At 37.1% G+C, this 12,831-nt stretch overlaps 1 protein-coding gene across 1 annotated transcript; it reads right to left on the bottom strand.

The window, feature by feature from the left end:
- Positions 1 to 910: 910 nt before the first annotated feature.
- On the bottom strand, positions 911 to 3,925 carry LOC307143389 (uncharacterized protein). The gene is made up of 5 exons (XM_079844918.1): positions 3,864 to 3,925; positions 3,559 to 3,666; positions 3,327 to 3,458; positions 2,534 to 2,638; positions 911 to 2,382 (listed from the first exon to the last, which is right to left on the bottom strand). Exons 1-5 carry the CDS (start codon positions 3,913 to 3,915, stop codon positions 2,162 to 2,164), a joined length of 618 nt encoding a protein of 205 aa, XP_079701044.1. The 5' UTR covers positions 3,916 to 3,925; the 3' UTR covers positions 911 to 2,161.
- Between the last annotated feature and the right edge of the window lie 8,906 nt (positions 3,926 to 12,831).

Here is a 12,831-nt window from a genome sequence, read left to right as displayed (position 1 = left end):
AATTGATGAAAAGCTCGAAAACATATTTTATAATGTGGATTAATTTCTCAAGTTGTGGTTGTATTTAAATGCTTCTACATTTGTTTGTGAAATGTACTTAGACAAACATGCAGAGGGTATTTTGTGCTTGATTACTAATCTTAAAATATTGTTTCTCACAAAATTTCAAACCGGCATGCAGTGCTGTATGAAGTCAACCATACATTATTTATGCCATGCAGACATCCATTGGTAACCTTCCAGTAACGTGATTTAATTAATATTCATAAGTCAGGTATTCAAATATTATTTATTTGATGAATATAATAAAAACATCTCACACACACTGTCCAAATAGAGTAATGTGTTACAGTGAAAGTACCAAAATTGATCTTAAAGTAGTCATGCTCTGACCCCTCATTATACTCTGAGGTCAACTTATGACATTCGCATGGTTTTTACATTCAAAAACATCATAATGAATAAGTAACAGGCTTTTTTCCTAAATCCAGAGATTAATTGCTGGTGTGAATTTTACACATTGTTAATATGTATGCCAGACCATACCAAATTATATTTAAAAAGTCCTTTGCCTCATATAATGCCGTTTAATTGTTCTATTGTTTTGTTTCACAAAAAAAATACTATGTTATGGTTATGTATGATTTATCTGAAACTATTATATTATATTATATTATATTATATTATATTATATTATATTATATTATATTATATTATATTATATTATATTATATTATATTATATTATATTATATTATATTATATTATATTATATAACATAAAACTCTGTCTAGGGTTGGGGAGTCAGTAACAAAGTGAAGAAAAATTAAAAAGAAAGAAAGAAAAAGAAAACCTTGGAGAGAGAACCAGGATAATCCAAACTCCCAAAATCAACAACACAGCCAACAACTCAAGAAGAATAACTTTTAATTTGAAATGATAAAGAAAGTTAACAGTCACAAAAGTAACAATAACCATAAGATAAATAAGAGAATAATAATGGAAATAGGTGACAATAGCTTCAGGGGAGAGCCCTGCCAAAATAACAAACAATACTTAAAATAACTAACACACCTGGAAAATAATAAATGATATAACCGTTCCCTCTCCATACCCGTAAACAGGAGAAAATGGTATAAAAATGGTAGCCTCCCCTATACATTCCCCAATCAAGAAAGAAATAAAGATACTGAACAAACAAGCTACCTACAACATAAGTGGGATATAAAGGGAAATCCAATCATGATCAACAAATGTACTTCTAATTGTGATAAGAAGCACTTCCTCACAAAATCCTGAGCTCACTTACTCATAACCAACTCAACAAAATAAATCAGCACATGATACTGGGAAGCAGGAGGAAGAATTCAACCTTGTGAAAGGAAGTCTCTCTCTCTCTTCTCCACAGATCCAATGCTGCTTATATCTCTACTACTCCCTTACACCATCCATGTGCCTCAGGCATCAACTCGTTGAATTCAGCAGATCAATCAGAGGACCTCCATTACAAGGGAGAGAGAAAGAGGGTAGAGAACAAAACACAAATCCAAATACACAGAATATTCACATAGACACACCGCTATGATAATTAAACACGTCCTTGGACATAGGATTTTATAATATAATAGAATATAAAGGGGCTTGCACACTCAACTTGACATTCATTATCATTACATTATCATCAGTAAAGTAACGCTTAAAAATCACAATCACAACTCTAATGTCATATGATCTCTTCTTCTGTCCACAAACTGCAATCCATTGAAAGAAGTATACCGGTATTTATCATCTTAAAAATACTACTAGTGTACAAATATACATAGCTCACCTAAAGTGAACGGAGGCTCACGTAACAGTGAAAGTGCTATAATTCAACTTTCATCAATATGAAATTATCAATCACTGTTACTCTTCTATCGTTCTAATCGCTCTGCACATTGACAAGAACATAGCAAAGGATTTTGACTATTCATGAATTTTAGTGCTTAATAAGACTGCTAATAAAGTAATCCTATTGTTATATTTATTGTATTAATTTGCATGACGCATTAATAGAAATACAACAGTATGCTTGTTATTAGACAGGCGGTCATTTTAAACAAATAAATTACCCTCAATTAATCAGAAAAGCTTGAAACTAATAAGAAAAGCTCAAACAGATCTCAGATGTAAAAAAGGAGGGGAAGTATTGGAACAAACAGCAGCACATGTCCCAGTGTCATACTCTGGGCATTATTACACAGGTTTGCTTCACAACAAGACACGGAGGATACTAAACTGATCCATTCTATGTTCAACATACTGATCAAAGTCCATAATTCAGTGCCGTTCTTACAGAAGTGTTCGCTTGCACATCCTTTCAAAACGGTTTTGTTGACATTTACTGTGAAAAAAAGAGAAGAGGAAATGGATTTGGTGGAAAGCTTTAAGTAGAAATGATTCAAGAACTGTTATTCGTTCACATTAGGAAACAGCTATTCGGTCTGTAGTAGATTATTACTTTAGATTTTAATAAGTGATTGTCCATTAATCACCTTTTGCAGTGATGCACCGGTTCTCAACACCTTTACATTTCTGTGTGGTTGTGCAGTTTGCGCCATTGCAGGTGAAACACGTCAAATTTTTCACTGAGTCCGAAGCTATAAAGAAAAGCAGAGACATTTGAACCTTAAAAAGCCTTAGCATCTTTGTCAGAGACTTTCAAAAAGACCCAAAACACCACAAGTATCATAAATGTGATCCATAGGGTTTGTGCGTTGTATTTATATCTTCATACAATAGCTATGTATGATGAACATACTTATTTAAACAGTTACTCCCAGAAAAAAGAACATATGATTCAGAAATAAATCATTCTTTTGAGGAAGATATCTTCCCTGATTCAGTTGATCTAGTTCACAAAAGCAGTCAGAATGAACCGGTTCTCAATTTCAAATCATTGACACACTATAAATGAAGATTATCAGTGAATAATGACATACAATTTGTATGGGCCACTTTTATGGTGATTCTGTGCCCTTTTTGAAGTTTGAAACCTCCATTCATGGCAATTGCATTGAGAAAAATGGCTAGTATATTCTTTAAATTAAATTATCATTTTCTATTACATGGAGGATAGAAAACAATGACTACATTTTCATTATTGGGTGAACTTTTAATTAATGTACACATTGATTCAAAATAGTAACTAAAAGTTCACAGTACCATTATTAGGAATAAATGTCAATTTATGATAAAACAGACCTTTTCAAAAATGTAATGTAATTAAGAAATAATAATGGGAAACATCACAGTGTTCTGTTTCGTTTACTTTCAAGTCTGTATTACCTGTATCAGGGTTGCAGAGATCTGAAGAACAGCACTGGGAGGACATGCCGGCCCATCCAAGACTTATGCTCGAAGTAACACACGCGGGAGAACTAGCACATTTCTTCACACTGACAGGAGAGTTACTGCCATCTACAATCAACAACATTACAAATAATAAAGATTCACTAGCAAACCCAGTCAATAACATTCCTAACCAAATGCACACGTTTCATAATCATGTTATTCTTACAGTATGTGGTCACGGAACTGCACTGTGAGTCTGCAGGACAGGTATCCGTTGCTGTGCATGTTGTTGCAGGTGGAACTGTGGTACAGTTGTAACACATCAGTGTCAGTGCTGAAAGTCAATGAGAAGACAATGAGGGATATTCATAGCATGCATATAAAGCCTTTTAAAACATTTCTTCTTTTTTAAATAAATGTGTGCAAAAGCCTCACATAAATCTAATAAAAGTTAATTTATCAGCAAAGCTTTAAATAAAGTTATGCCTATAAAAGCAAAGGACACATGAAAATAAATCCTGTATGACTTACCTTCGGAGAAAAACACAGAGAAAAGAACCACAGTGATGATTTGCAGTGCCATGATCCAGCTGAAGGGTGTGAGATGGACAGTGTGAGATTATTATATACTGGCTTTGCAGAGGTGTGGTTACTGTTCGATGATGCTCAAGTCTTCAGCGGCATTACTTCGCATAACCTAACCATCATTACGTGATACACAATGCAACAACTGAATTACACATTGTGTACAGTAAATAATATAAATACAATGAAGGTAATAATGCATTCTACTGTTTACTTTACTTTTAACTAAATATACATGCAAATATGACATTCACCATTTGTAAACTTTCCACTTGTATTTCAATTATTTTCAGCACATACAGTATGTCAGTAGTACATATAAAGTACCATTTTTTCCGTAAAAAGAAATCACACAACTACTTTACATGTTAATGCATTTCATGACTCTCTAATTTTACAAATGGAGATGTCTTTAAATGTTTTAATGTCAGTATTTATAAATGTATCATCTCGGAACACTAACAACACATCTCAAAAATAAGTCTTTTCATTCTTTTGTTAACATGTGGATAAATGCAAAATCTCAAATAAAGAAATAAAAACTGTAAGTAAATGATACATTAAACTTAGTGACAATGATTCAGTAACACTAGCTGTGGTTACCAATTCAAAATAAATGTGGCTTTATTTTACTAACTATTTTCCCTTCATTTTAACCCTTCTGCGGTCTTCGGGGTCTTTTCTGACCCCAAAGGACGTTTGCTCAAATAAAAAATAAAAAAGTTCCCTTTGTCCAAATGGCATCAGACTTTGTATGGTGGTCAACACTCTCTAGATCTACAAATAAAAAAAATAATTGGATTGATATCTGTTTTTATGTTCGTGTGACAAAAAAAGTCACACTCAGGGTCGCTTAGAAAATGGACAAAATACATCCTCAAAAACAGAAACAACACAGAAAATGCATACAGAAATCCAACAATGCATAAAACATCCACAATGCAAAATGATCATGCTCACACACACACACACACACACACACACACACACACACACACACACACACACACACACACACACACACACACACACACACACACACACACACACACACACACACACACACACACACACACACACACACACACACACACACACACACACACACACACACACACACAGGAATACATTTGTTATTGCTTGTTATTGCTGTTCAGTTCATTACATTTTGATGTTCATGTTGTGTATTTTTTACTCAATATGTAATATAACTGTTCATTTCTGGTCATTTTTGTTCTGGTACAGTTAGTAACTGAAGTGTAGATTAAATTTGTAGAATTATAAGAAAATCAGATGTTTGAAATAAATGATAAACTCTAAAGACTCCAACTTTTCTCTTGTTCAGGTTTGATTCTAATCATAATGGAACATCATTGAAAAAAAAAAAATTTCAGTAAAAAAAATGCTAAACTAATTTTAATTGTTATAAATGTGATTTCATAACATTTAGATATGAATCCAACTGGAAAATACTTGTGAAAAGATGTCTTTCAGTCAGTCAAATAGCACATAGCAAATAGCGGAGCTCTGCAGCCATTTACTGGTAAAAGTCCATTTTATTTTTTTGTAAACTGTATTTTTTCAAAAGATGGGCAAAAATCTCACACCAAACCATGTCAAATTATCCATGTTATCCCCACAAATGAAAGTTAGAAATTTGGGTCTTTTATAAAGTGAATTTTACATAAAAAACAGATTTTGTGTGAAAATCCATTAAAAAAATATATATTTAATTTATTTATTTAAATAAAAAATTATTATAAATAACATACTCCAAAAACTTCACAGATGTTGAGTAAAAATATTAATAAACATAGTTAAATTACATTTGTTCTAAAAAAAAACAAAACAAATTGTTTTGTTACAAAATTACATTTTGTTGCCTGGGGTGTGTGGAGACCCCAAAGACCCTGAGTGTAATTCCCAAATGAAGGCCGGAGAAGGGTTAAATAACTGAATCTATGAATAATAGTTTATTGTGCTTTCCTTATGCGTTTGTTTGTTGTTGTTTTTTCATTCAAATCATTCAGGAAATATTTCTCAAATGTCTTTCACTTGTTTGCATGGCCAGGTTTTTTTAGGCTGCAGCTGAAATTGCGGATGTAGTTTCAGCAGAGGGGACGACACTGATAATCTTCCTTTTGGTTAAATGATAAGTTAAATGATTTGAAATTGAGAACCAGATCATTCTCACAGAATTTGAGAATTGATACAGTTAAAGGATCCCAAACAAAAGAATGATTTGTTAATTAATCACATCCGGTTTTCAGAGAATAACCATTTGAATTCAAAAAGTCTGTTCCTCATACAAAGCTCACTCCTAAAAAAAGTTTCATTGGAGTTCTATATAATAATAATAATAATAATAATAATACATTTTATTTGTACTGCACTTTACATTTGGAACAAATCTCAAAGTGCTACAGTTAAGATCATTTAAGAAGGATAAAATACTAATAGATTGAATGGTTAAAAGTCATAAGTTCTCCTAAAAAGAAATGTTTTTAGTCCTTTTTTAAAAGTCTCAGTAGTTTGAGGTGCCCTCAGATGGTCGGGGAGGGCATTCCAAATCCGAGGAGCGGCAGAACAGAAAGCCCGATCACCCATAGTGCTGAGCTTTGTCTTGGGGAGAAGGAGGTGGTTTGAGTTTGTTGATCGAGTTGTAGTTGAAGGTGTGAGTAGTTCTTTCAGATAGGGGGGGGCATTTCCATAGATGCACTGGTGGGTTAGAAGGGAGACCTTATAGTCAATCCTGGCGGTAACAGGAAGCCAGTGAAGTGAATGGAGAATGGGTGTGATGTGATCGTATTTTCGAACTCTCATCAGGATCCTAGCAGCACTATTCTGAACGTACTGCAGTCTCTGCAAGCTTTTGTTAGGGATCCCGGTGAGAAGTGCGTTACAGTAATCCAGTCTGGAGGAGACAAAGGCGTGGACCAGTTTTTCAGCATCTGCTAAGGATAGCGTTGGACGGAGTTTTGCAATGTTTCTGAGATGGTAGAAAGATGTTTTGCAGAGGTTTTTGATATGGGCTTCAAAGCTGAGTTGTGGATCAAATTTTACACCAAGATTGGTGACAGTTGTGGAGAGGGGAACGTCATGACCAGAGAGTGTTATACCAGTTATGGAGGAAGACTGGGTTTGATGTGGAGTGCCAACAAGAATTGCCTCAGTTTTAGAGCTGTTTAACTGGAGGAAGTTGTGCTTCATCCACATCCTTATCTCCTCCAGACAGGCGGTGAGTGTTGAAGACGGAGATGATGTTGTTGAAATGGAGTTGCGTGTTTCTGATTTCATGTACAGTTGTGTGTCATCAGCATAGCAGTGAAATGAGACTCCATAGCGGCTAATGACATGGCCGAGGGGGATGATGTAAATGATGAAGAGAATGGGGCCAAGGACTGACCCCTGAGGAACCCCGCAGGTAACTGTGTGTTGCCGGGACCTTGCACTTCCAAGTGAAATGTACTCTGTTCTGCTAGTGAGGTACGATTTAAACCAGTTAAGAGCAGTGCCAGTGAGTCCAGTGGTTTGATGCAACCGGTTAAGGAGTATACCATGATCCACTGTATCGAATGCAGCAGACAGATCGAGGAGAATGAGGAGGGATGGTGAACCTGCATCAGCTGTCATCCGTAGGTCATTTGTGACTCTAACCAGGGCCGTTTCCGTACTGTGTATATAGAGCTCTAGGGTTCTTGACTCAATTTTAAAGAATACTTTTGGCCTTATTATAACAATCTAAGAGAATGGTCTGAAGCGCATGGCGCAGGTGCACTTATAGGCCGTGTCCAAATCCACTTTTGCTTTTTTAATGACGGGAAAAATGGTCAGATCGCCTGGCGCATGGTCTAATAGGGTTTTCCCTAGTCTCTTAATGAGTCATGGGTGTGTTTTGGGGGTAACGTGCAATAAACCAATCAGAGTCTCATCTCCCATTCCCTTTAAAAGCCAGTTGTGTTTGCACCATGGCGGATTCGCTATTTACATGGCGGAATTTGCGAGCGGAAAGACTGAACGCTTCTCCAGAGAAGAATCCTTTTATTTTTTATATTTAAAAAAGTTTGTGTGATACCCTGTGTAATAAATAGGGATGCTCATTTCGGTTAATTTTCCCAACCGACAACCGCTGCTCATTATCCGATTACTAACAGTTAACTGCTAAGATTATAATATTGAATTGGCATTAAATAAAAATACGATGGACGAGTGTCTGTGACCCGTTTATTTTACCGTGCAAACAGCAGCATACAGATCAGAAAAAATATAAATAAAAAGCATAAAATAAATAGGCCTAAACTAAATATTTTTCACTTAAGTAATTACCAAATTAAGATGACAAAACGAAAATACACTGAATCCTTTTGAAGCTTTGAAGAACTGGAATAGTTTTTTTGTCAAATAAAAATAGCAGGCCTACCTCAGTCCGCACCTTGTATGGTTTTTATTTATTTTTTTAAAGTTACATGTCAAAGTGATGTGGGTTAGTCTGGAGCGCAGCCTGTTGACAGTTAAACCCGCGGCAGAAAACACCCTCTCAAGCCTTGTTGTTTATACTTTCGTATGTCTCCGCAGCACGAGCCTCCGCTGACCGTGTGCGCACAGCTCGCCGTTGTGCTATTCTTTGAAACGACAGAGGGCCACTCGGGGTAATTGCTCTATCAACCATCAGGTAAAGTCGGCGAGAAGAACATACGTGCAGGCAGCAAACAAATAAACAAAGCATTTAAACCATTTAACTGATATTATTAATCGGTTAAGTTCTTACTTTCGGTTAGCGGTTAAAAGGTCAATATGAGCATATAGTAATAAACAGTGTACGTGCATTGTGTACAGTGCACCCACCTATAGGCGCATATTACTAGCGCTCTTTAAATAAAAAAAAATAAAAATTGCGCTATTGACTTTAGACCAGGTTTTTGTTGGTCAATGGCGCAGTCGTTTTCAGTTGCCTCAAAATATCAGCCCGCCAATAATGCGCCTGAACACACCTTGTTTTTTTAGACCAGCACGCCCATGGGCGAGCAAATGCATTTGCAATTTAAACAACATGGTGCTGGACGTCAAACTGTGTCAGGCTGAAACTAGCAAAAAACACTTGCGTCGCACTTGGCGCCGCATTGCACCAGGTGTATGATAGGGCCCTTTATGTCAAAAAGGCTCTATATAAGGAGAAATATCTTAAATGATTGCATAATAATTTCATGGGTTATTTCATTTTTTTTCTACTGATAATGTGTGTCAAAATGGTAAATACTGTTCTGCCATTAATGAATAATTACACTGGAACAAATGAGTAATGCAATATTAACATTGTAGTAACTGCTATTAACTATATGTATATGTATAAATATGGGCTATTTTTAGTGTAGCGCCTACACAAAATCTCATAGGAACTTAAATTTTTGTAATATCAACTTTGGAACACAACTTGGTTGGACATGTGCCTTTGATTTTATTGCAATTTTAGAGTGAGAATTATTTTGCAAAATATTTTGTATAAAATAAAAATTGTTTAGTACAGTGCATTTGTTTTACAGTAAACTTAAACTTGTACAACTTTTTTATTAATTTTTTTAAGAACTTTCACTTCTTTAAAAAGGCAACCTTATGTATTCACTTAATATCATCTAATCATCTAATAATATACACTCACCTAAAGGATTATTAGGAACACCTGTTCAATTTCTCATTAATGCAATTATCTAATAATTGCACTGGTCCAGATAAGGGGTGTGGTCCAGACAATCTCCTGAACTCCAAACTGAATGTCAGAATTGGAAAGAGCAATTTTGAGCGTGGCATGGTTGTTGGTGCCAGACGGGCGGTCTGAGTATTGCACAATCTGCTCAGTTACTGGGATTTTCACGCACAACCATTTCTAGGGTTTACAAAGAATGGTGTGAAAAGGGAAAAACATCCAGTATGTGGCAGTCCTGTGGGCGAAAATGCCTTGTTGATGCTAGAGGTCAGAGGAGAATGGGTCGACTGATTCAAGCTGATAGAAGAGCAACTTTGACCGAAATAACCACTCGTTACAACCAAGTTATGCAGCAAAGCATTTGTGAAGCCACAACACGCACAACCTTGAGGCGGATGGGCTACAACAGCAGAAGACCCCACCGGGTACCACTCATCTCCACTACAAATAGGAAAAAGAGGCTACAATTTGCACGAGCTCACCAAAATTGGACAGTTGAAGAGTGGAAAAATGTTGCTTGGTCTGATGAGTCTCAATTTCTGTTGAGACATTCAGATGGTAGAGTCAGAATTTGGCGTAAACAGAATGAGAACATGGATCCGCACCACTGTGCAGGCTGGTGGTGGTGGTGTAATGGTGTGGGGGATGTTTTCTTGGCACACTTTCGGCCCCTTAGTGCCAATTGGGCATCGTTTAAATGCCACGGCCTACCTGAGCATTGTTTCTGACCATGTCCATCCCTTTATGACAACCATGTCCCCGTCGTCTGATGGCTACTTCCAGCAGGAAAATGCACCATGTCACAAAGCTCGAATCATTTCAAATTGATTTCTTGAACATGACAATGAGTTCACTGAACTAAAATGGCCCCCACAGTCACCAGATCTCAACCCAATAGAGCATCTTTGGGATGTGGTGGAACGGGAGCTTCGTGCCCTGGATGTGCATCCCACAAATCTCCATCAACTGCAAGATGCTATCCTATCAATATGGGCCAACATTTCTAAAGAATGCTTTCAGCACCTTGTTGAATCAATGCCACGTAGAATTAAGGCAGTTCTGAAGGAGAAAGGGGGTCAAACACAGTATTAGTATGGTGCAGAGGTGGACAGTAACGAAGTACATTTACTTGAGTACTGCACTTAAGTACACTTTTTGAGTATCTGTACTTTACTAAAGTATTATTTTTTAGGGAAACTTTTACTTTAACTTCACTACATTTGAAAGACAAATATCGTACTTTTTACTCCACTACATTTCTATTAGGGGTGTAACGGTTCGCGTATTCGTACCGAACGGTTCACGGGGTGAGTTCCAAATGGAATCAGTATTCCCTATTTGATCATCCCTATGTGAGCAGGACACGGGAATCAGTATTCCCTATTTGATCATCCCTATGTGAGCAGGACACGCGTGTGCCGTATGTAGCAGTTTGGAATGCACTTGGCAAAGGGAGCGGCGTAATTTCCTCATTATCTTCAGCTGGGATGTTCCCGTGACAACGCAGCGCCGGCATAAATAAATATACAATTCATATTTTTAAGAGTTATATTACTTTTTATATACAGTATTACAAAGCATATTTTTATAAACATTTTAAAATAAAAAATGTTTATTTTTATTTGCAACAGTTAGGCTAAAAAAAAGAAAATGATGCAGATAAAACTGCGACATCTGCTGCAGTGTTGCCAAGTTCATACATGTCCGCAGGTTGAAGCGACCCCAATTGTGTGATATTTAGCACCGGGAATGCGTATTTCAGCAGGAAACCCTGCCAAAAAGACATATATTTTACCCCCCATAAGAGATTTTTACCAAAAAAACCCCACTGAAATGAGACTGGGCTTGTTTTGGGCTAGTTTTGAGTAGCGATTGGGCGGGTTTTGTTGTGAATATCTGGCAACCCTGATCTGCTGACGGACACTGTGCTGCGTTGTCACCGGAACATCCCAGCTGAAGATAATGAGGAATTTACGCCGCTCCCTTTGCCAAGTGCATTCCAAACTGCTACATACGGTACACGTGTGTCCTGCTCACATAGGGATGATCAAATAGGGAATACTGATTCCATTTGGAACTCACCCCGTGAACCGTTCGGTACGAATACACGAACCGTTACACCCCTAATTTCTATCAAGTTCCTCGAAGTCAAAAGTCGTTTCTGTAGCAGTTTTGCAAGTCAGTGGATGATTTTTTTTCTTCTTTTAAAAGTGTTTTTTTTTTTTTTTTTGCAAAATGTAAATGTCTGGGAGAAAGAGAAGCATAATCATATGGATGAATCTGAAAAAGCATGATGAAAGAGCTCAGTTTAGTCTGGTTTTTGTGCCTCTCAGATGCCACAGCACGAGTACTGAATAGAGCTTTCTTTTGCGTTTTTTCGCACTTAAAGGGTTAGTTCACCCAAAAATGAAAATTCTGTCATTAATTACTCACCCTTATGTCGTTCGAGACCCGTAAGACCTCCGTTCATATTCGGAACACAAATGAAGATATTTTTGTTGAAAGCTGATGGCTGAGAAAGGCTTCAGTTAGGCCTCCATTGGCATTCAGTACATTAATACTCCCAAGACCGATAAAAGGCACTTAAAATGTCATTACAAAGTCCATCTCACCACAGTGACTCTACAATAATCTTACGATGCGACGACAATAGTTTTTGTGCGCAAAAAAAAATCAAAATAACACCTTTATCCAGCTTGTTATTGCCTTCCGCGTGTGCCTCCACGACGCATGCGCGAGAATATGACGCAGATCCGGGGCTCGGGATTCCATGAAATGCACACTTAAGCCCCATTTTGAGCACTACGCCGAGACCTAAAGCACGATCAATGTAGAATCCAACAGCTGAGATACGCGCGTCTTCCTCTGATTGTAAACAAATCACTTCTGGGTCATCTGTCCGAACGCCGGATCTGCGTCATATTCTCGCGCATGCGTCGTGGAGGCACACACGGAAGGCAGTAACAAGTTGGAAAAAGGTGTTATTTTGATTTTTTTTGCGCACAAAAACTATTGTCGCCGCATCGTAAGATTATTGTAGAGTCACTGTGGTGAGATGGACTTTGTAACGATGTTTTGAGTGCCTTTTATCCGTCTTGGGAGTATAAGTGTACTGAATGCCAATGGAGGCCTTCCTCAGCCATCAGCTTTCAACAAAAATATCTTCATTTGTGTTCCGAATATGAACGGAGGTCTTACGGGTCTCGAACGACG

This window comes from Gobio gobio, assembly GCF_949357685.1.
Source record: "Gobio gobio genome assembly, chromosome: 19".
Taxonomy (NCBI): domain Eukaryota; kingdom Metazoa; phylum Chordata; class Actinopteri; order Cypriniformes; family Gobionidae; genus Gobio; species Gobio gobio.
The sequence above is the reverse complement of the archived record's forward strand: the minus strand, read 5'-3'. Positions and strand labels throughout refer to the sequence as shown.